The sequence below is a fragment of the Miscanthus floridulus genome, chromosome 16 (genome assembly GCF_019320115.1).
Source record: "Miscanthus floridulus cultivar M001 chromosome 16, ASM1932011v1, whole genome shotgun sequence".
NCBI classification, from domain to species: Eukaryota; Viridiplantae; Streptophyta; class Magnoliopsida; order Poales; family Poaceae; genus Miscanthus; species Miscanthus floridulus.
The window spans coordinates 68,250,327-68,271,710 of NC_089595.1; the positions used below are offsets into that span (position 1 = coordinate 68,250,327).

The 21,384-nt window shown below is 46.9% G+C and overlaps 2 protein-coding genes and 1 pseudogene across 2 annotated transcripts; 2 read left to right on the top strand and 1 right to left on the bottom strand.

The window, feature by feature from the left end:
* Positions 1–9,582: 9,582 nt before the first annotated feature.
* LOC136510784 (uncharacterized mitochondrial protein AtMg00810-like) lies at positions 9,583–9,972 on the bottom strand. Its single transcript, XM_066505123.1, has one exon. The coding sequence runs from the start codon at positions 9,970–9,972 to the stop codon at positions 9,583–9,585; it is 390 nt and encodes a 129-aa protein (XP_066361220.1).
* Positions 9,973–13,399: 3,427 nt separating this feature from the next.
* LOC136510785 (scarecrow-like protein 3) lies at positions 13,400–14,289 on the top strand. The gene is made up of 2 exons (XM_066505124.1): positions 13,400–13,424; positions 13,643–14,289. Exons 1-2 carry the CDS (start codon positions 13,400–13,402, stop codon positions 14,287–14,289), a joined length of 672 nt encoding a protein of 223 aa, XP_066361221.1.
* Positions 14,290–17,408: 3,119 nt separating this feature from the next.
* Positions 17,409–20,696, top strand: LOC136513270 (uncharacterized; annotated as a pseudogene).
* The last annotated feature ends 688 nt before the right edge of the window (positions 20,697–21,384 follow it).

Consider the following 21,384-nt stretch of genomic DNA (forward strand, 5'->3'; position numbering starts at 1 on the left):
AATTTACCCTCACTAGAACCTTACTGATGTCGACCGGACGCTGGACCTCATCGTTCGGTCACTTCACTTCTCAGCGTCCGGTCACTTCCAGACGACTTCACCTTGATCAAATGAACTGACCAGACTCTGATCTAGCATCCGGTCACACCGAAGCCAGCGTCCGGTCAGTATTTGACCCTCCATTCACTTCCAACTCTCAATCATATGTGAATGAAGTTTGCTCCATTAGATCTAAGGGCTATTTTGGAGCTACCTAGCGCTAGTTTAAGCAAGTGTGCACCACACCAAACCCACTAGACTCACCTAGGTCAAGCTACCCATCTGTACCCCCCTTAATAGTACGGCCAAAGGAAAACAAAGTCATAAACTACTCTAAGTGTCACTCCAACTCCAATCAACACTTAGAACTAGTCCATTCTTAACCTTGTCGTCGATCCTTTGAAAACCGAAATGATTTCCATCGTAGGGGCATGACCATCATGATAGCCCAATTGATCTCCATTACCGTGACCTAACTTAATTTGCCTCTGCAAAACACACGTTAGTCACAGTAATCACGTATTGTCATTAATCACCAAAACCCAACCCGAAACCCAACTAGGGGCCTAGATGCTTTCAAGTTTTAACAACAACGATATATTTATTTAGATAGTAATGAAATACATCAAAAAATAACAAAAATATTAGAAATAAATTACATATATGATAACAAAGACCTAACACTAAAATTCCATATACGATAACAAAGACCTATTTGCGTACAGGTCAATGTTACAATCAATGTGTATCAACACATTATAATGTAACCACCTCAGTAGCATTCTTCTAGCACCAACTAGGGGCAAACAGCAGCACCGAGGTGGTCTACGAGCTATACCGGTTGAAGATAACAAGGTGGCATCAATGAATCCGCCTTGTCTGTACATGGCCTTTTTCCAGATGTGCACCACAGCGGATGGCTCTATGAACCTCGTGGCATCTCTAATCTTTGGCGTTGCTCTATCTTCAGTAGCATTCTTCTAGTACCTCTTGTGTGCACCATTTTGGTGGACTATGACGCATAACGATATTTGTGGTTTGTTGTGAGAGGAAAACATTGTATCATGACTGATAAGGCCTGTTTGAAACCAATATGCATGGAGAGGCTAGCTCCTAGCTGAGGGCCATTTTATAGGGGCTAGCAGTCGTGGTACATTTTTATTTCTGAACTAAAGTTGTCGGGGTAGGTGGGAGCAGTGTTCTAACTATTGTGGTCAGTGGGAGCACTGTTGGCATATGACGAGCATCTACACATCACTGTCGGTTTTAGTTTAAAACCGATAGTGAATGGTACATTTTTTGTTTCAATTTTATAAATTATTAAATGACTTTGGAAAATTGCTCATCACTGCCAGTTGTAATTCTAAACCGACAGTGATGAGGAAATATCACTGCCGGTTGAATTCTCAAACCGACAGTGATGTGGGTGTAGCAGTAAGGGGTTAAGTAGGATAACTTTTCCATTTCTTTCGAATGCCTCTGACTAGCTCAACGGTTAAGACCCCGTACCTTAGCCCCCGAGACCTGTGTTCGAGTCCTAGGAGGCCCAAATTTTTTGTTTCAATTTTATAAATTATTAAATGACTTTGGGAAATTATTCATCACTACTGGTTCTAATAATAAACCGACAGTGATGAGTAACCATCACTGCCGAGCCATTCCTCGAACCGGCAGTGATGGGGTTGTACCAATTAGGGGTTAAGTAGTATAACTTTTCCATTCCTTTTGAATTCCTCTGACTGCCTCAATGGTTAAGACTCCGCAACTTAGCCCCCGAGACCCGTGTTCGAGTCCTAGGCGACTAAATTTTTTGTTTCAATTTTATAAATTATTAAATAAATTTTTTCTGTGCACCTTCTTTCTCTGTGGCCTTCTTAGCGTTCCTCTTCATCTCGACCTAATCTGGAGACTGGAACAGTACACGCATCAAGTAAATGGATCACTCAATAGTCAACACACAAGCCACAGGCATTCCCATTCACATCTCCAGGAGCACATACATCAATGATCAATGAAGGTTGGTGGAGGAATGGAGCTACTACACCTTTGCTCAATGTCGACTATGGGCTGGGCTCCTTCGAGTATTGCGAGCAGGGACTACAAACTGGTTGGGGACTAGAGGCGCCGAGGAGCTATGGATCCCTCACTACTACTAGTAGCTCAGAAGAGAATGGCCGCCCCAATATCCTTCTATTGGAAGTCTAGACATATATATTTATATTTATATTTAGCTGGTCTCAATGGTAGTTTTAAATAACGTCGGCATATTTGCTGAGTTGGCAGAGTATTAACGAGGAGATGAGAGTTTCATCAGGACCAAACATCCTTCATGGTTATGTGCATAATGATTACATAGTTAATAATAATCTAACTATCTTTAGGTGCATCAACAATGAGGGCCTCATTGTGATCAAGCCATACGTAAGCAGGTTCATCACCCGCTTGAAGGATAGGTAGGGGTACGTTCGCCCCGAATGGAGGCATTTTCTGATAGCCCCTATAGTCTTCTTCGTCCGTCACTCCATCGACACCGACAATCTTCCTTTTCCCTTCTAGGACTACTTTTAGCCTTTCTTTTGTCTTGTTGTCCCTTGCATAACATCTCTTGCAAGGACAAAGGGGTCATCTTTGTATGTGGTCTTAGTGAGATCAACGCTAGTGAACCCTTCGCTGTCAGTGTTGATTTCCTTGAGCCGGACCCACTAGCAGTGAAAAAGAGCTGCCTTCAATGGACCATAGGCTAGCTCCCATATCGCCTCTATGAAACCAAAGTATGTCGCCTGCACGTTGTCGTTTTCATCGTGAGCATCAAAACGAACACCACAATTTTGGTATGTGCTCTTTCCATCTTGCTTTTTTGTGTAAAATGTGAATCCATTGATCTCATACCCTTAGTACTTAAGATATGTACTTGAAGGTCCCTTGGCTAAGGTATCCAGTTGATTACCCAACTTTATTCCAAGCAAGCGACGTCGCAACCAGTTGACAAATTCCTCCTTATGATTTTTATCCAGCCAAGCCTGTGACCTGCTCGGATACAGAGTTTGCAGCGATTGCCTGTGCTCGTCAATGTCTAGCATCACACCCTCGGCTTGCTGGAGAATAGCGAACTGTGCCTGTCTAAAAAAATAGGGTCATCTACTGTAACATATTTCTCCCCAATTATTCCTTTACCACGTAGGCTTCCCTCGTGACAAGATTCTGGAACTCTGACCCTTTTGATATCCAGATAATATGTGCAGAACTCAATGGCCTCCTCCGTTGACCATCCTTCAACCATGCCCCCTTCTGGCCTGAATCTGCTCCTAACATACCTCCTGAAAACTTTCATCAATCTTTCAAAAGGGAACATCTGATACAGGTATATTGGGCCAAGGACTCTAATTTGGTCAACAAGATGAATAAGCAGATGCAATGAGATATCAAAGTAAGTCGGCAGGAAATGCATCTCAAGCCTAACGAGAGTTTTGGCTATGTCCCTCTACAGCTGCTCTAGCATGGACATATCAATGACCTTTTTTGAGATCGCGTTGAAGAACGAGCAAAGCTTTATGATTGGGGCGTAGAACTTTGGAGGGAGGATACCATGCAGGTCAACAGAGAGCAGCTGAGTCATAATGACATGACAGTCATGGGCCTTCATAGGGCCATAGTTGAACTTGAGTTCTCTCATGTTCATTAGCCTCTTCGGGTTCGCACAGTAGCTCATCGGGACTTTGAGTTTATTGAAGAAAGAAATAAGTGCACGCTTTTCTTCCTTCTTTAATGTCTATGACGTAACCGAAAGTTCGAACTGGCCATTCTCTAGCTCCACACGATGCAGCTCCTTCCTAATTCCCAAATGTTGCATGTCTAGGCGTGTGGCTAGTGAATCATTCGATGTCCCCTTGGTGTCCATCAAGGTGTCAAGAGTGTTAGCGCACACATTTTTAGTGATGTGCATGGGATCAAGACAGTGGCGTACACTCAGAAATAGCCAGTAAGGTAGTTTCTTCCAAACACTCCCATTAGGCACTGCTACTGCATTATCCCCCATCCCAAGGACAACCTTTAGTTTATTGAGTTCTCGAAGTATCGTAGGCCCGTCTCGATATTTTGGAGCTAAGCATTTCTCAATAGTACCATTGAAATCTTTTCTGTTCCTGCAGTAAGGGTGATCCTTAGGTAGGAACCTACGGTGTCCCATATAAACGATCTTTGAGTTATTTGGTAGATTTACCGTATCGGTGTCGTTCAAGCACTCGACACATCCAGTATAGCCTTTTGTCTTCTCTCCGGACAACGAACCCAAGGTGGAAGGTTGTATATACAGAGTGTCACTGGCCAGGTGCTATAATTGCTTCTAACCTGGTCGAAAGGATTCATCCCATCTGTGCTCAAAGCAAACCAAAGGTGCCTTACCTCTCCACCGATGTCCTTATAGAACATAGTATTGATAGTCCTCCAGTCATGCCCATCGGCGGGGTGCATCATCATTGTATCTTTCTTACGCTCTTCGCCATGCCAGCGCAACAGCTTGGCTGACTTTGCACATGCAAACAGCCTATGCACCCGGGGAGCTATAGGAAAATATCAAACGACCTTTACGGGACCTCCTCTGGTCTTGGTACCGTCATCTGACGGCCCTTCCTTGTACCATAGAGCTTCACACTTGGGGCACTTATCCAAGTCTTTGTATTTTTTACCATGGTACAATATGCAATCATTGGAACACGCGTGGATTTTTTCAACCTCGAGGCTAATGGGGCAGATCATTTGCTTGGCCAAGTATGTCTTTTCTGGCAACTCATTTTTTCTAGAAGCATTTTCCTTATTATACCTAACAACTGATCGAAGCCTTTATCGCTCAATCCGTTTGTCGATTTGAACTCTAACAACATGATGCCGGCTTCCAGTTTGCTCATTGGACAATTCCTATATAATGGTGTTTTGCCATCTTATCTCATTTTCTCTAGCTTTCTCAGCTGTCTTTCACTAAGACATCCAGTCTCTATATTACATAGCAGCTGAGAAATGCCATCATTATCCTCGGTGTCGTCAGCTAGCATGTTCCTAAACACATTATTAACTGTGGCCATAGGTTCCGTATTGACATCGGGTTTCTCGTCAGCATCGTGGATGGCTACGTCAGGCACGTCCACATCATCATCGTTTTCCTACAGAACATTCACACCAATCTCACCATGCATAGTCCATATCATATAGTTTGGCATGAACCCTTGGTAATTAAGTGCGATCGTATAGACTCAATTTGACGAAAGTTCCTATGATTCTTGCAATCTTTGCATGGGCAGAAGATAGGGTTCACATTCTCAGCATGGGCTTTGGCATCGGTGATAAACTGGCCGACGCCATGTATGTACCGCTTGTCCGTTCGGGACAGATGCATCCACTCTCGATCCATCTCTACACAAAAAATACTGAGATAGTAATTACAAATAATTAATAAGAAATCGAGCTTCGTGAACAACAATTGTAGCTCGAAAGTATCATTTTTGGAAAGCATTATTGTACACTAATTATTAGAAAATTGAAATTGGTAGCCCCGGCCCTGTAAATTGAAAATCGTAGTAAAAAATAATTATTGCGCAATAATGAAGAACATCTATTCTACTCTGCTTCTAAGAACTAATTATAGCATCACATACTAACAATGATGATCTTGACCACCATGGAATAATTAGCTAGGAATTTAAATGTGTTCATAGACACCAACCGTTTGGATGATGGATTCACCATAATTTAAGCCTTACACAAATATTTTATTAGAAAAGTGCTCTCTAGAATAGAGAAAGAACTAGAATGAGAATCAAGCAATGTAGCCATCAAACCGAAGCTATTTAAGCAATAAAATCAAAGGAGTGGATGTTTGTTACTAACCTTAAAGCAAAAAGATCAAGTCATTCTTCAAAATACAAGCACTAGTTTCATGGTGAAGAGCAGCCGCAACAATGGAGGGAAGGGTCCAAACGCGCGCCTTAGTTCTCGGGATGGAAGAGAGGAGGAAGGAGAGGACGGCTGCAGCCTTTTTGTGTTGTAGGCATATCACCGTCGGTTCTTAGCTAGAACCGACAGTGATAGAGCCTAATCACTGTCGGCTCTTGGCTTAAACCGGTAGTGATGAGTGGCCGTCAAAACACTGCCGGTTCAAGCCAGTGATGTATTCCTTTACTGCTGGTTTTAGCTCAGACCCAATCATTTTTTCATTTTTAAGCTCATAACCGACAGTGAAGGTACATCACTGTCGGTTCTCACAAATTCGGCAATGATGATGCCGGTAGTAGTGGTGTGCAAATCTGGCGTAGTGACAAGATCTTGCTTTTGATTACTTCAATTAATTTGTTCTTCACGATTAGTTTGTATATGGCAGCCATCGCTAGCATATATAGCACAGATCTCTCCATCTGTTTCCATTGTTCATCTCTGATTATTTTGTTCATCTCCCACAGGAGAGGGAAAAAGAAGCAATCTATACGTCTTGGATTTTTAATCTGGTATATTTTTGTAGAAGATCAGGGATCGGAGTGCTTGAGGATCCAAAGGTATAGCGAGACGACCAAGATCTATTGTCTATATACTTGTATGCATGCTCTTCCATTCCATTTCATGATAGTGTATAGATCTTAATAAGCAGTCTGGTCGTTTAATTTCTCGTATGTTTTATTATCTATTGTGTACTCGAAATGCGATCTTTCTGAGTTTATGTTCTTCCTTCATAGGATGATAAAGCTGGTTCTGTCGCTTGTTCGTTCTTTTCTAAACCCATTAATAGCCATAACAATTCTCTAGCTATACTGCGCTATTTCTCGAATACTGTGTACAATTTCATTTTGCTTGGTTGTAGACACATGACATGAAATCCAGTAGGTATAGTTGTCTGTAATAAGGTCCATTCTCTAGCTCACGCTTAAGAAAAATACAGAAATTATGTGTTTAGCAGTCTCTAGCTCACGCTTTTCTCCACTGTATGTATATCTAGGGCTTTTGGGGAGACTAAAGGCTTCCTGTTGTTTTCCCTATTTGCTGTTGTGAACTTGGATCATGATAAATCTGAATTCTTTCTACGGGATCACAAATTCACAACACCTGCGATTTATTGCTTTTACTGAAGCTCATTTGCAGTCGCATTCTCTCATTAAGTCATGTAGTGTACATCTCATTTGTTTACTTTAATTTCTCATGATTTGTTTGTTTCATTTTGTAGTCATCATGGCTTCGGGAAATCTGGATAACAAGGGCAAGGGGCTGTGCTGAATGATGACATCTCTGCGCCAATGGCAGTGGATGCTGTTCCTCTGATGGCGGCTGGCTAATCCGGAGGACAGTCAGTGAGGTGGCGATCCATCCCGGATCCCAGTCCCAGCAACTTGACAAGAGCCTCATCCTCCTCGTCAAATGCGTCATGTAGCAGTGCGTCAGGGCGATGGAGGCAGGGAACACCGAGGCGGCGAACAGTGCTCTGGTAGCCCTGTCGTCCGTCTTATCCCTCGACGGCGACCCCGTTAAAGATGGCAACGGGCCCGATACCAGATACCTAACGGGTATTTGATCTATTAGAGAACAGAGATGGGATTATATATTTAACTGCGGGCATCTAAATAGGCAAGAATTCATCCCCGACGGGTATAGCGGGTACTGGAACGTTCCATGTTTACCCGTCCCCGTTACCTGTTGGGGAACCCGACTATTTGAGCTGTCATGCGAGTATTAGGCCCAAAGAAGCTCAACATAGGTATTTTGGCCCAAATCTGAACAATCATATATATAGTATGTGTGTTTTAGGAACCCTAGTTTAATTTTTCCTCACCATCTCCGCCAGCAACACAAGCACGCCTGCCTTACGAGCGCTCGTGCCCCTCGCTTCCTCAGTTCGGTCTCTCTGTCACCTTTGCTCGTCCTCCTCGCAACCTCGCTCCTTCTCCTCGGCATCTCCGAGACTCCGACACTTATACCAGGGTGAAGAAGAAACGTCTCTGATTGCAAAGCTGCGACCACAAGTGTCTTTGTTTATCGGGTATGCAGTACCCGTCGGGTATCTGTTACCCGACCGATGCCCGACGGGTACGGAGATGGGCAAGAATCTATACCCGAGACAGTTAACGGGGACAGGGACAAGATGAATTCTCCGTAGCGGGGAAGACAACGTTCCGACGATACCCGACGGGTACGTCCCTGTTGCCATCCTTAGACCCCATCCAGCGCCTGACATCCGCCTTCACCGAGGCGCTCGCACGGTGCGCGCTAGCACCGCTGCAGGGCCTGTCCTGGTCGGTCCAGGAGCAGCTTCGTATGCCTCCGCCGCCGGCGTACGCCGGCGTGGCGCGCCAGTGGTTCCACTCGCTGAGCCCGCTCCTCCGCGCCACCAGCTTGGCCGCCAACCACGCCATCGTCAAGGCGGTGGAGGGCGAGCAGGACGTGCACGTCGTCGACCTCGGCGGCACCAACCCAAGGCAGTGGATCGAGCTGCTCCGCCTCCTGGCTGGGCGCGCCATCGTCGCTGCGCCTGACCATCGTCAGTGACCACGCCTTCTTCCTGACCAGCGCCACCGAGCTGCTCACCGCGGAGGCCACGCGCCTGCACGTCCCCATGGCGCTCAACCCGGTGCAAGCCCACATCGACAACTTCTCGGCTACCGTCATCGCGTCCCTCGGAATGCAGCGCGTGTCAGAATCTCGAACCAGCGAGAGGGAGAAGACGATGAACACACACGAACACAGTGGACACACGATGATCTTTGTTGCTGCAAAGTGGCAACGTTTCTGATTGTATTACCATGCTTAAATAAGCTATTACAAGGAAACTAATCAAAATCTTTAAACACAATCACAATCAGTGATCATGCGCCTAAATAGCTACTGGAAAATATGGTAAGCTAATCTAGCACACAAGGATTACAATCAACAATCTCCTCCTAAGCCTTGTTGTGCTTACTATTTACATCAAGCATGCCAATCTTTCCTCGAAGCTCTTGAAACCGAACGCGCCCGAGCGCTTTAGTGAGATGTCGCCCAGCTGCAGTTTAGTACCAACGAACTCGACGTCGATCAGCTTCCTGTCGTAGCATTCTCGGATGAAGTGGAACTTCACATCAATATGCTTACTCCGGTCATGATGCATAGGATTTCTCATCAAGGCGATGGCGGACTTATTGTCCACCTTGAGATTGGGTGCGAGGACGGCTCCTCTGACGAGCTTAGCCAGCAACCGTGCTAGCCAAACTGCCTCGCACGCAGCTCCAGCAGCCGTGATGTATTCCACCTCGCAGGACGACAGCGCAACCACCTTTTGTTTCGCCGGCTACCATGCAATCGGCCCACCAGAAAGGAAGAAGATGAGACCGCTTGTGCTTTTCCGATCGTTAACGTCGCCTGCTAGGTCACTGTCGGAGTAGCCCAATAGCCGAGGCACTGCTCCCTTCTTTCCTCCCGGATGGTAGTGCACACCCCGTGCACCATGCCTGCCACGTAGCGAAGGACGCGCTTCACAGCTGCCAGATGCTCTTGCCACGGCGCCTCCTTGAACCGGATGAGGTAGCCCACCATTTACGCCAGGTCTGGCCTGGAATTGCACAAATACCTCAAGCTGCCAATGAGGCTGCGATACTCGGTGGCGTCCACACTTGGCGTTGAGCCTTCCTTCAGAAGCTTCAGCTTCATCTCCATGGGCGTGGCGCTCGCATTACAACCTGCCAGCCCAGCCTTCTCGAGGATCTTGGTGGCGTAGGCACTTTGGCGCAGCGTGATCCCATGAGCTCCTTGGGTGACCTCGAGGCCAAGGTAGTAGGAGAGGAGCCCAAGATCACTCATGCGGAAGGTGCTCAGCATCTGCTTCTTGAACCTCCCCACGACATCTGTGTTACCTCCAGTGATGATAAGATCGTCGACGTATACGCCCACGATCAGGCGCCCTTCACCTTTGCCACGGGTGTACATCCTATGTTCATCGACACAGCGCGTGAACCCAAGCGATAGTAGCTCGGCATCCAGCTTCTGGTTCCATGCGTGTGGAGCCTAATGGAGGCCATAGAGTGCCTTGTGAAGTCAAAGCACCTTGTGCTTGTGCTTGTCGTCGACGAAGCCAGGACGTTGCTGGACGTAGACTTCCTCCTGGAGCTCTCCATTCAAGAATGACGACTTGACGTCCATGTGATGGACGCCCCAGCCGTAGTGCGCTGCAATGGCGAGGAGCAGGTGCACTGACTCCAGTCGAGCGACGGGAGCGAACACCTCTTCAAAATCGATGCCGGGACGTTGCACATAGCCCTTGGCGACAAGGCGGGCTTTGTACTTGACGATGCTCCTGTTCTCATCGCGCTTCACTTTGTACACCCATTTCAACCCAATGGCTCGATGTCCGCGCGGAAGTTCTACCAGCGACCATGTTTCATTGTCGCGGATCGACTTCATCTCCTCCTCCATCGCAGCAACCCAGTTGGGGTCGCTGTCAGCTTCTTTCAGCGACCTAGGTTCCTCCACGCTCACGGCGTGGCTCACTGCGTGCAGCTCAGCCTCCACGACGTCGTGGTGTGCCAGTCTAGGTGCTGCATTCGTGCCAAGGATGTTGTCCAGCATCCGGTACCGGTGCTCCCCCTCCTCATCATCATCAGCATCAAGGTTTGGGTCAGCAGTGAGTGGTGTCGCGAACTCTACCTGCGTCCCAGCCATCAATGGTGTCGAGACCAGCGACGCATGTGCGCGGTGAGCTCGGTGCGCTAGGTGACGACGACGAGCACGACGCGGTCGGTGGTGAGGAAGCCGGCGAGCACTGCTTAGGAGACGTCGGCTCTTGGGCCGTCGCCTCGGCATGTTGGCGCCGCAGCTCATAATCGTCCGCGATGGTGAAGGGGTGCTCATTGATGGCGACCGAGGCGACTTCCCAGTCCCAGCGTGCGCCCTCATCGAAGGTGGCATCGTGGGAGACATGAACGCGCTCGGTGACAGGGTCGAAGAAATGGTACGCCTTTGACCCGTCCTGGTACCCGATGAAGACAACCTTCTACCTGTGGTCGTCGAGCTTGCTGAGATGCGGGCGCAGGCGCTTGATGTAGGCGACGCACCCAAACACTTTGAAGAAGTGCACGGACGGCTTCTTCCCATACCACGCCTGGTATGGGGTCATCCCGTCGAGCGTGCTGGTGGGCGCCTGGTTGAGGAGGAACACGGCGGTGTGCACCGCCTCGCCCCAGAAGTGGCTCGGCATGCCCCGCGCGCGTAGGATGCTTCTCGCCATCGCCACGACCATTTGGTTTCGACGTTCCACCACGCCGTTCTGCTGTGGCGCGTATGGGGCCGAGTGGTGACGCTGGACGCCCTCTCCTGCACAGTACTCACCGAACTCAACTGAGGTGAACTCACCACCGCTGTCGGTGTGGAGCACCTTCAATTTCTTGCCGGTTTCGCGCTCAACGCGTGCTTGAAACGTCATGATCGTTGCTGGTGCATCCACCTTTGAGCGCAAAAGAGTGAGCCACATATAGCGGCTCATGTCATCGACAAGCAGCAAGAAGTAGGCGTTCCCGGACGGTGTTGATGGCGAGATCGAGCCGCAAAGATCTCCATGGACCAGTTCAAGCTCCTCCTGAGCCCGGTACTTGGCGGCCTTGGGGAACGACATCCTCTTCTGCTTTGCCAGGACGTAGTCCTCGTAGACTTGATCTATGTGGTCGATCCCCGGTAGTCCTCGCACCATGTCCGCACGCCCGAGCTTGCGCAGCGCCTGGAAGTAGAGCCTAGAAGTTGAGGTGACCATACCGACACGCGCGGTGAGGCACACTGGAGCGGCGATGTTCATGTCGAGGAAGTAGAGCCGGCTCGGTGATCGGTGCACCTTCGCCAGCAGTTTCTGCTCCAGGTCGAAGAGGCGCAGTATGCCGGACTCGATGTCGACCTTGTAGCCGTCCTCGTCCATCTGCCCCAGGCTGACGATGTTCGTGGTGAGGCGTGGGATGTAGTATACCCCGTCAAAGCGACAATGTTCACCCGATCTGCAGGCGAAGAGGACGGTACCCTTGCCCTGGATGTCGACCACCGATCCGTCCCCAAACTTGACAGTGCCGGTGACGTCGGTGTTCAGCTCGGCGAAGACAGTGCGTGTGCCTATCATGTGGTTCGTGGCCCCGGTGTCCAGTACCCAGCGGCGAGACACCACGGCCTCCTTCTCTTCCTCACTGAGGTGGAGGAGCACCTTCGGTTCGACAAGGTGGACACGCGCCTGTGGCTCAATGACGGGCGGCGGCGACCTGGGGTGGTAGCATGATACGGACGGCGTGATTACCTCGGTGTCCGCGGCGATGTACATCAGCGCGTGCTCATGCTCCTCAGCCTGCGCGACATGTGCCGTGCCCTTCTTCTTCCCGTGGCAATCCTTGGCCCAATGGCCGAGCTTGCCACAGTTGTTGCAGAGGGTACCAGGTGGTGGCCTCCCGCCACCGGTGTTCCCGGCGCCTGCATTCTGGCCATCACGGCCGTCACGCGTCGAGGATCCGCCGCCGCGACTGCGTCCGCGCCCTCGGCGCTTCCCGCGGCTGCTGGGGCCACCGCTGCCACTAGAGTTCTCCTGCTCACGGCGCGCTTTACGGCGGGCCTCCCAGTCCTCCTCGCAGAGCATCAGGCGCCCCATGGCGTCCATGACCTCCTTGGGCTTGGCGCGCTCCTGAACACGCACAGCCGTCCGACCACCTCCTCGATGGTGACCTTGTTCAGGTCAAGAAACATCTCGAGGGAGACAGCGGCTTGGTTCAGCCTTTCAGGGACCACCTGTAGCAATTTCTTCACTACCTCAGCGTTAGTGATGTTGTCGCCGAGGGAGCGGAGGTTGGTGGCGAGCGCGGTGATGCGGATGCCGAACTCGTTGACGCTCTCCCCTTCCTTGATGGAGAGGTTACCGAATTCCCGGCAAAGCTGCTGCACGCTGGCGTTGCGCACGCGTTCGTCGCTGATCCGCAAGTTCTAGACCGCGTCCCACGCCTCTTTCACCATGCGCTTGACGACGAGGGTGCTCCAAAGCTCGGAGGGTACCGAGCGCAAGAGTCCGGCCATCGCTTGTCGGTCGTCGTGGTACTCATCTTCGTCGGGGTCCTCGGCGATGCCATGGTGGACAACATCCCAGACTCTGAGGGTCTAGAAGTTTACCTCCATGACCAGGGCCCATTCCGGATAATTGGTCCGGGTCAACATCAGCCACACGATGTTCGCTGATGGTCGCTCAATGATGCGCTCGACGACGCGCGACCCGGCGTCCCGGCTGCGCAGGCGGCGACTGTGAGAGCGGCCACGGCGATGTGGCGGCGAGTTCGACGGCTGGACCTTCTTCTCGCCGGAGGCATCACCAGTCAGCAGCTTCTTGGATGGTGACTGCGACATGGCGACGTCAGGATCTGGCTCTGGTACCAAATGTCATAATCCCGAAACAGCAAGAGGGAGAAGACGATGAACACACACGAACACAGTGGACACACGATGATCTTTGTTGTTGCAAAGTGGCAATGTTTCTGATTGTATTACCATGCTTAAATAAGCTATTACAAGGAAACTAATCAAGATCTTTAAACACAATCACAATCAGTGATCATGCGCCTAAATAGCTACTGGAAAATATGGTAAGCTAATCTAGCACACAAGGATTATAATCAACAGCGCGGACCGGCCCTGGTGCTCTCGTCGACGCTGCAGCTCCACCGCCTGATCGCCGACGCGACCATCGTCAGGCACGCCGATCGGGAGCACGAGACGATGACTAGGGCGGACGCGCTCCTCCACGTGCTCCGCGACCTGTCCCCGAAGCTGCTGGAGCTGACGGAGCAGGAGGCCGATCACAACAACGACGGCGAGGGGCGGGGCGGGCTCTGGGACCGCGTCAACAGCGCCTTCGACCACTACGCGGTCCTGTTCAACGACCTGGAGGTGTCCCGCGTGCCGCGCGAGTCGCTGGACCGCGCGGTCGTGGAGCGGCTGCATCTCCGGGAGGAGATCGTGGACATCGTCGCCCGTGACGGCGCGGCGCGGCGGGAGCGCCACGAGAAGATGCTGCGCTGGGTGCCACGGATGGTGGCGGCCGGGTTCCAGCCCGCGCCGGTGACAATGGACGGATTCAAGGAGACGATGAGGCTGGCAAACCGGCTGTCCGACGGCGACAGGCAAAAGCCGCTGTATCGGGTAACCGCTGTGAAGGGGTGCTTCTTCGTCCACTCGTGCTGGGCCCCTATGTTCTCAGTTTCGTTGTGGCAGCCGGCGCCAGGCGACGATCAGTGAACGAATGATTATGCGCCAGCCGCCACCGCCAACCCATGGATTTGCATTCTCCGCGCGCCGTACCGCAGATCCTTAGCTTTGTCATGGACTCATGCATGATTCTCTAGTTAATTTCGTTTCGTTTCATCTCCTTTGGTTTGATCATCAGCTGAAACTTGATTGTTTGAACTAGTTGTGCTATACATATGCTTATTTTATTTCTACTCCTGTCCTGTCTACTGGTTGTTGTCATTGTCAATTTTATTGCATGTATTAAATTAAAAATGGACTAGTTATTAGCATCCAAAGCTGGTGGCTTGCGTGCGACCCCTTGGTTGGTGTTTTCCGAGTTTAGCTTCATGTTTGCATGTTTGAATGCTTTATTTCTGCAAAATTATACATGCTTATTATACATTGCTGGAATGGCTGCACAGTAAGTAGACTCTTCGGCATAACGACAACTAACTGATTATTATATTTGGTCGTCGACATTATATATTTACACAGCATTTATGTTAGTTTCATATGTACTAACATACTGTTACAAATAAAAAGTTTTCACAATGAAACCATAAGTCTAGATACTTGAAGAAAAAGGTCACAACGATGACAACTATACATACTATAGACTAGTAGAGAAGAGAACCTCTCTCAATACAATCGGTTCCAAACTCGTGATAGTGGTTTTAAAACTGGTAGCCATGTGTCAAATGCCAACTGCGAGTGATATGTGTTTAAAAATATCAGGACTAAAACACATCTTTATTAGTTTCACTCTCGTCTGTTGACACCAACTGATAGTGGTACTTTGGAGCGTCACTACTAGTTTTCCTCAACAATTGGGAGTGTTACCAAGAGAGCATCACACAACTGGTTGTTGCAACTTGCAACCAACCTGTTACGGATTTAAATTCATTATTTTCAAATTGCATTCAAATTTACAATACATACACTAAACATTGTAGTCCACAATTCATTCATGATACATTGTTATCCACTATTGGTTCCTTCTATGCACACTAGTTCTAGTCAACCAGTGCAAACACAAGGATAGTTGTGTACCCTCCAAGTCATCTATCATCTTCATCGTCCTCCATTTGGCTAGCACTTGTGGACTACATGCTCATGTCGCCAGCCTCTCTTGCACCACCCTAGTGCCAGTGCATGCCAACACTACTGGTGTCATCCTTATCGCCCTCCTCCTCCTCCTCCTCCTTAAAGTAGACCAACACTTTGCTCTATAGTAGTAGCCCATACAATGCGATGTGCAAGGTCTCGTCTTCTTCCTCCTCTACATGAAATATGTTGAAGTTGCCCTCCAGCAATTCCATATCCCCTCCACCTCCTACTACTCTGACAAAAACTCTTACTCTATTCGGATAAGGGAGAGGGACTAGAACAGTACCTTTTGAAGTCCATTTTGGTGTGAAGGAGGAATAATGTTCGCATTTATGGTGGTGGCAGGGCAGGAGGTTAGAGGATATATATGGGGAATGCGATGGTTGTTGGGTTCCATAAGGCAATGGCGGGGATGGGTAATGGGGCTTTCTTTGCAATGGATTGAGGCTTGGTGGGAAATGTATTGATCCATGCACACCAGGCAAAGCATTTAATCAATTAATGGTGTTGTGTGGAAACTGTGCATGATACTAATCTAATACGTGATGGACAAGATTCCAAAGATAATTGTTTCCAAAGCATTCCTCTTTGCACCTCTAAATTGATGGCTCACACAATTACTTATACATAAAATCAAGACAAATAGTCTATCAGTGCCATGAAGGTTGTCCCAAACTATTAAAGATAACCCAACCAGAAGAGATTTATGACATGATAAAATTTATCCCACACGATTGTTGTTGCCAACCATGGAAAAGAAACTCCTTTAATGGATCTAGAAAAGTTATGACAAACAAGATATCCTAAAAGAGAATTTTTTTCTAAGCGTGCAGTGGTGTCTAGTACTATGTGGAAAGGGTTTTTCTAGTATTCCAAATGCGGGTCAAAATAACTTCGGATTTATTGCATGAACTAGTTATTGTGAAAGTAAGATACCGCTAGTTATTCTTTGTTTCATTAGTTTTATTGTATATTGTTAATTTAACTGTATGCATCAACTACAGTGGACTTTCGCACAAAATGAACGATGATGGAAATAAGGCCATATGTGAAAGGAAATAGGGGGGGCTCAATGTGACCCAAGAGGGAGGAAGGAGGTGAATTAAATCGGCTGAAAAAGAACTATGTATCAAGAAGTATATATCTATATGTTTCTCTAGTGTCTTTATTTACCCACCCACAAAAGAGATTTGCAATATGTAGCCAAGACGAAGGTACACTAGAAAATATGAAGGTATTTATAGCCCAAAACCAATGAACCATTGGATGATGATCATGTGGGGTGTGACTAGCCATTACTAACTGGTTGCCAACTAATCCAATACCAAATCCTGCATCACCAAATGATCTAGAAAGTACCCTCCTCCTTCATTGGGTGGCTCCAACATCTTTGTTGCACTTTTTATTCTTTATTCTATAATCCAATGGCCTTGTTTTTCCATCACTTGAACCCATCCAACCCCACCGTATGATGTGGTGACCATTCTCCTCTTCATCAGGTGCTCTGGTGATCCTATGCGTTGTATTTTTTTTTATATTTGTCCTATTATATAGTGTTCTATTATAGTGTTCGGATGAGAGCCATGCAGATCTTCATATCTAGATGATCTTTTAGTTAATGTCTTGGATTTTAATTTCGAACCTATAACTAGTTTAAATCCTGGGTGCTTGTGTTTGTGATAAATGTGGGTTGATATACTTCTTTAAAAAAGCTGAAGTTTTTCCAAAATAAAAATAAATAGTAAGCTATACTGTACTGTACATATCCCCGTAGTGGGCCTTTTTGGGCTCCAATGGCCGTGTGAAATGGAAAGAACTTTCACTTTCAGCCCGTACGTGAATCACGTGGCCGTGGAGTATCCTAGCCGTGGAACGGCATATTTGTCAGGTGAAGGAAAGTGAGAGACAAGCTCAAGTTACCTACTTTAATTAAGCTTGAAAATTGCGGTTTTAGCAGCTCCACAGTTAAAGCCTCGCGCTGGTATAGTACAGTAGCAGCCGCAAAAGGGGAATCGCGCGAAATGGAACTCTCACCGGCGGGGAGGTGGGACGACCTCCCGAGGACATCGCCCTAGCCGTCGCCGCCCATCTCCAGGTCGGTGCCCTCCCTCTCACTCGCTCCACGGAAGATACTACAGGGTTCTCTCGTTGACTCCGCTGGCTCCAACCGCGGGCAGGAGGCCGACGTGTGCGCGCTCGGCGGCTGCTCGCGCTCCTGGCTCAGAGCCTGCGACGCCGACTGCATCTGGGAGCGCCTCTTCCGCTGCCGCTGGCCAGCTGCCGTGGCGGAGGCGTTGGCGTCGTCGTCCCGTGTGCAGGTACGCAAAGAGGGGTAAAGTTAAGTGCTTGCGGTAGCCATACTCTGATCTTGTGGTTATCCTAGTTCAATTTGACCGAAATTCGATCTTCTAGGCATATATCTCCGGATTTCTAGTGTTAATGTATCATCCTGCCTTAGGCTGTTATTATGCCATAATTGGTAACTGGTACGGAGGAAATTTTGCATAACCTTGACCTGAGGTCAATGTTAATACGTTTTCTTTCTTGTAGCATCAGAAAACTATTGTTCATTGCTATACAGGTACTTATTGATTTTTTTTTTTACTGAAAAGATGATGCTCACCCAATGATCTGAGCAGAATGGACTATGGATGATCGTCAAGTAATCTAACCTTTGGACTGTGCTAGTGGATTGCCCAAAATGTGAAATCTAGAATCGTTATATGGAAAAATAACACGCATGTCCTGCTATCATCGTGTTTTATTCTTTGCTTAACCCAGTGCCATGTTCCCTCGGACCTCATTGTTCATGATGTGCTGATTATAAATGTTACCATCTCTTTTGTCATGTATACCCCCTTCTTCATTTTATTATATGAAACCTTATTCATTTGTATCTGGTGGAATCACCAAATTGGTTCAGCTAGTTAATGTGAAGTCTTTTTTTCTCGAAAACGTAAGAGAGTTGCGTACAGAGAAGAGAGTGGGTGGGGTGGCGGGGGGGGGGGGGGGGGGGGTCTGAGGGACTAAGTCCTCCAAAACACACACCCGAAACTAGCACTTGCACTGCTACAGTACAAACAAAGAAAAACTAGAAACGAAAAGGTCCTTCTGAACAATTAGGCGACCATCAATCTACCAATGCCAGGGGTATTCACCCTGTTCACTGATGCTGAAATTTGGCATGCTTATGCTGAAATGTTGTGAGAGGAAAAATATTGTTCCATGCCTGAAAAGTAGTTCAAAATAAGCTCAAGCGAACAGGGGGATTATACCCTAGCAAACGACCTGACCAACAACTCCTTAACGCTTTTGCTCCAACGGAGTGAGCACCATAAGACACTCGGACTCGTGCCATTAAAGACACAATCATTCCAATGTTAAGTCTTGATATTTGGTTCAAAAAAATTACCTATTTAACTGATTCCATGAATAATCAATTCTCTATTTGACCATAAATATACAATAATTCAGATATAGTCCATTTTAAAGCTCAACTCTTCGGTGAACACCTTTTGTACTCTCCTTTAAAGCTTAACTTTTTCTAGCCCTCCATGTTTCCTCTCCTTCAGTTTCTATGAGGTCTCTTAGAAAGGAAGAAGTAGAGCACTGACTGGTTCCATCTGCTAGTATATAACAGACTAGCAGAACCAAGTTACTCAGCCTGGCGAGGGAAAGACCGCCCCCACTGGTATTGTTTGGAAGAAGAAACCCAGTCTTCAGCTGACTGAGAAACCCCCAAACCATGACAGTGCACACCATTTTATGGGTTGTCAGCGAGGGAGGTTTTTTATCCAGCACTGAAATCCCACATGAGTTGAACCCAGGTGCTGGAGGTGCTACTCAGGAGTCACAACCACTAGGCTCTGAACCCTTTCGCTAGCAGAACCAAAGTTATTGGACCAGAACTGAACCTGCCTGCCTACTGCAAATCTATGATTATCTTTAGGGGACATTTTTTGCATTTTTGAAGTACTACTTTGTTCTTTTTAGAGAGTGAGATATACAAGTTAAAAAGACGAGTTGACCCCAAAGTTGAATATCTGATGTACCATTTCCCTTTGTATTTTTTTTTCCACATATACATGCTCCCATGATACTGAACGAATGGCTGATCAAGCTTTCAACCTTTCTGCTAATTATGCTGCAGGGATGGAAAGCTCTCTACATCAGCCAACACAGAAGAATGGCTGTTGCAATATCTAATGTGGTTGAATTTGTGGGAAGCAGCTTAAATAATGGGTCACTTGAATCCGAATACTATCTGAAAGCTATTGCTGATTTGGCCTTGATACCTGATATAGGATTTCTCGATGTCCAGTTTTTCTTGTTTTCAAGGAATCATAGTGCGATAATAAACCTAATTGGACTGCACTACTCGATCGCATCTTTGCATGTGCTGGTGAGTTATGTATTGCTGATGATTCTATTATGGCTGAACATGCTTCGTGTCGAAAGAACTCAAGACTGCTTCATTTCTAAATTGCTAAAGTAACTGTTCTTCATGCTTTACTTGTAACTCCATATTCTGGCAACCTCTATTTTATTTTGTTTTGAATCAGTCTTTTTAATACCATAATGTGTAATTTGTAGTCACTGCTTATAGGCATGCCACTCTATTTTGTCATGCACATATGCCTGATGTCCTCTGTATCATCTACCAAAAATCAAAGTATGGAAATACCCAAAGTGAACATTAAGATAGTATAAACATTTAAAGCTTTGGAAGCATGAGTTATCAAATCGTCTGAAGGTTTCTCTTGTGCTTTGACTGATATCAGATGTTTTGACTAGAATGGTCTAAGCAAGCTTTTGGCTACTCATAAATTGTAGTTTTGACACACACTATCTTTTTTTTTCAGCCAACTGAAGTCAGTAAAGCACTCCAAGCTCACCAGTGTATCAGAAAGGATAGTTTGTGTGAACTTGCTCAAGCTTGGTAGGTGGTTCTATGGTTTCCGGTTGCCTGACGAATATGAGTCCCGCAAAATCTCAGTAGGTGAGCTCACCATGGCTGAGGGAGCAGAGATTCTTGCCATTCTTAACCGTGGAGCTGTTCACGAGGTATTTCGTCTCCGGATCAGTTTGGTGAACGTAGATAAGTGATCTAAAGTACAAAAAAGTACACACCATAAGTACTTGGCTTGTTTTGCCCATTGTAAATATGTATAACCTTTGTCATCTGATGCCCTCGGGCCTCTTCTTTGTTGTAAATGCAACCGTGGGGATGGATCGAAGTATGGATCCATTTAAACTTGTGTTGCATCATAGTCTTTTATAAATAAATAATAAAGGCTTGTCATGTGTAATTAATGCTACACATTTTCACCGTTTCTGTGATAACCTCTGTTGAATGTTTTCCATATTTTATTTTCCATCATTACTTCCTACTGTCTTATGCACTAATGATACATCATTTTCTGTAGCAATAGATATGGTGACTTTGTCAATCTCGAGATTTGTCGGTCCAACTCAGTTTTTTTTGGAGATGCTCATAGGCATAGGGTGCGTATGTGTGTTTATAGGGGTGAGTCTACGCTCGTATATGTGAGCGTCTCCCTGTATATGGGTCTCGCAAAAAAAAGAATATCCTCCTCCGTCTTTTATTACATGTCGTATTAGCATTGTTTGAAATCCACTATTTGTATTTTTGACCATTAATTTCAAAAAATATATATAGGTTCATGTCATACGATTTATGTTTTTAGATTCACTATAAGAAATATTTTCATAATATATAATTCATTTTGTTGTGAAATTATAAGAATTTTTTAAATGGTTGGTCAAAGATAGATAATTCTAATGTGATATGTAAAAAGGAACGGAGGAAGTACAATATGGGTATATATTACTTATATGTCACAGTGGGTACATGCAGTTACAGAATTATGGCACCTCGTAGCAACATAGGATTGGTGTGGCGATGGAGCACAAATAACTGATTTTTTTAAAAAAAATGGAACATCTGATCAGAAACAAATTATGATACCAAGTGTA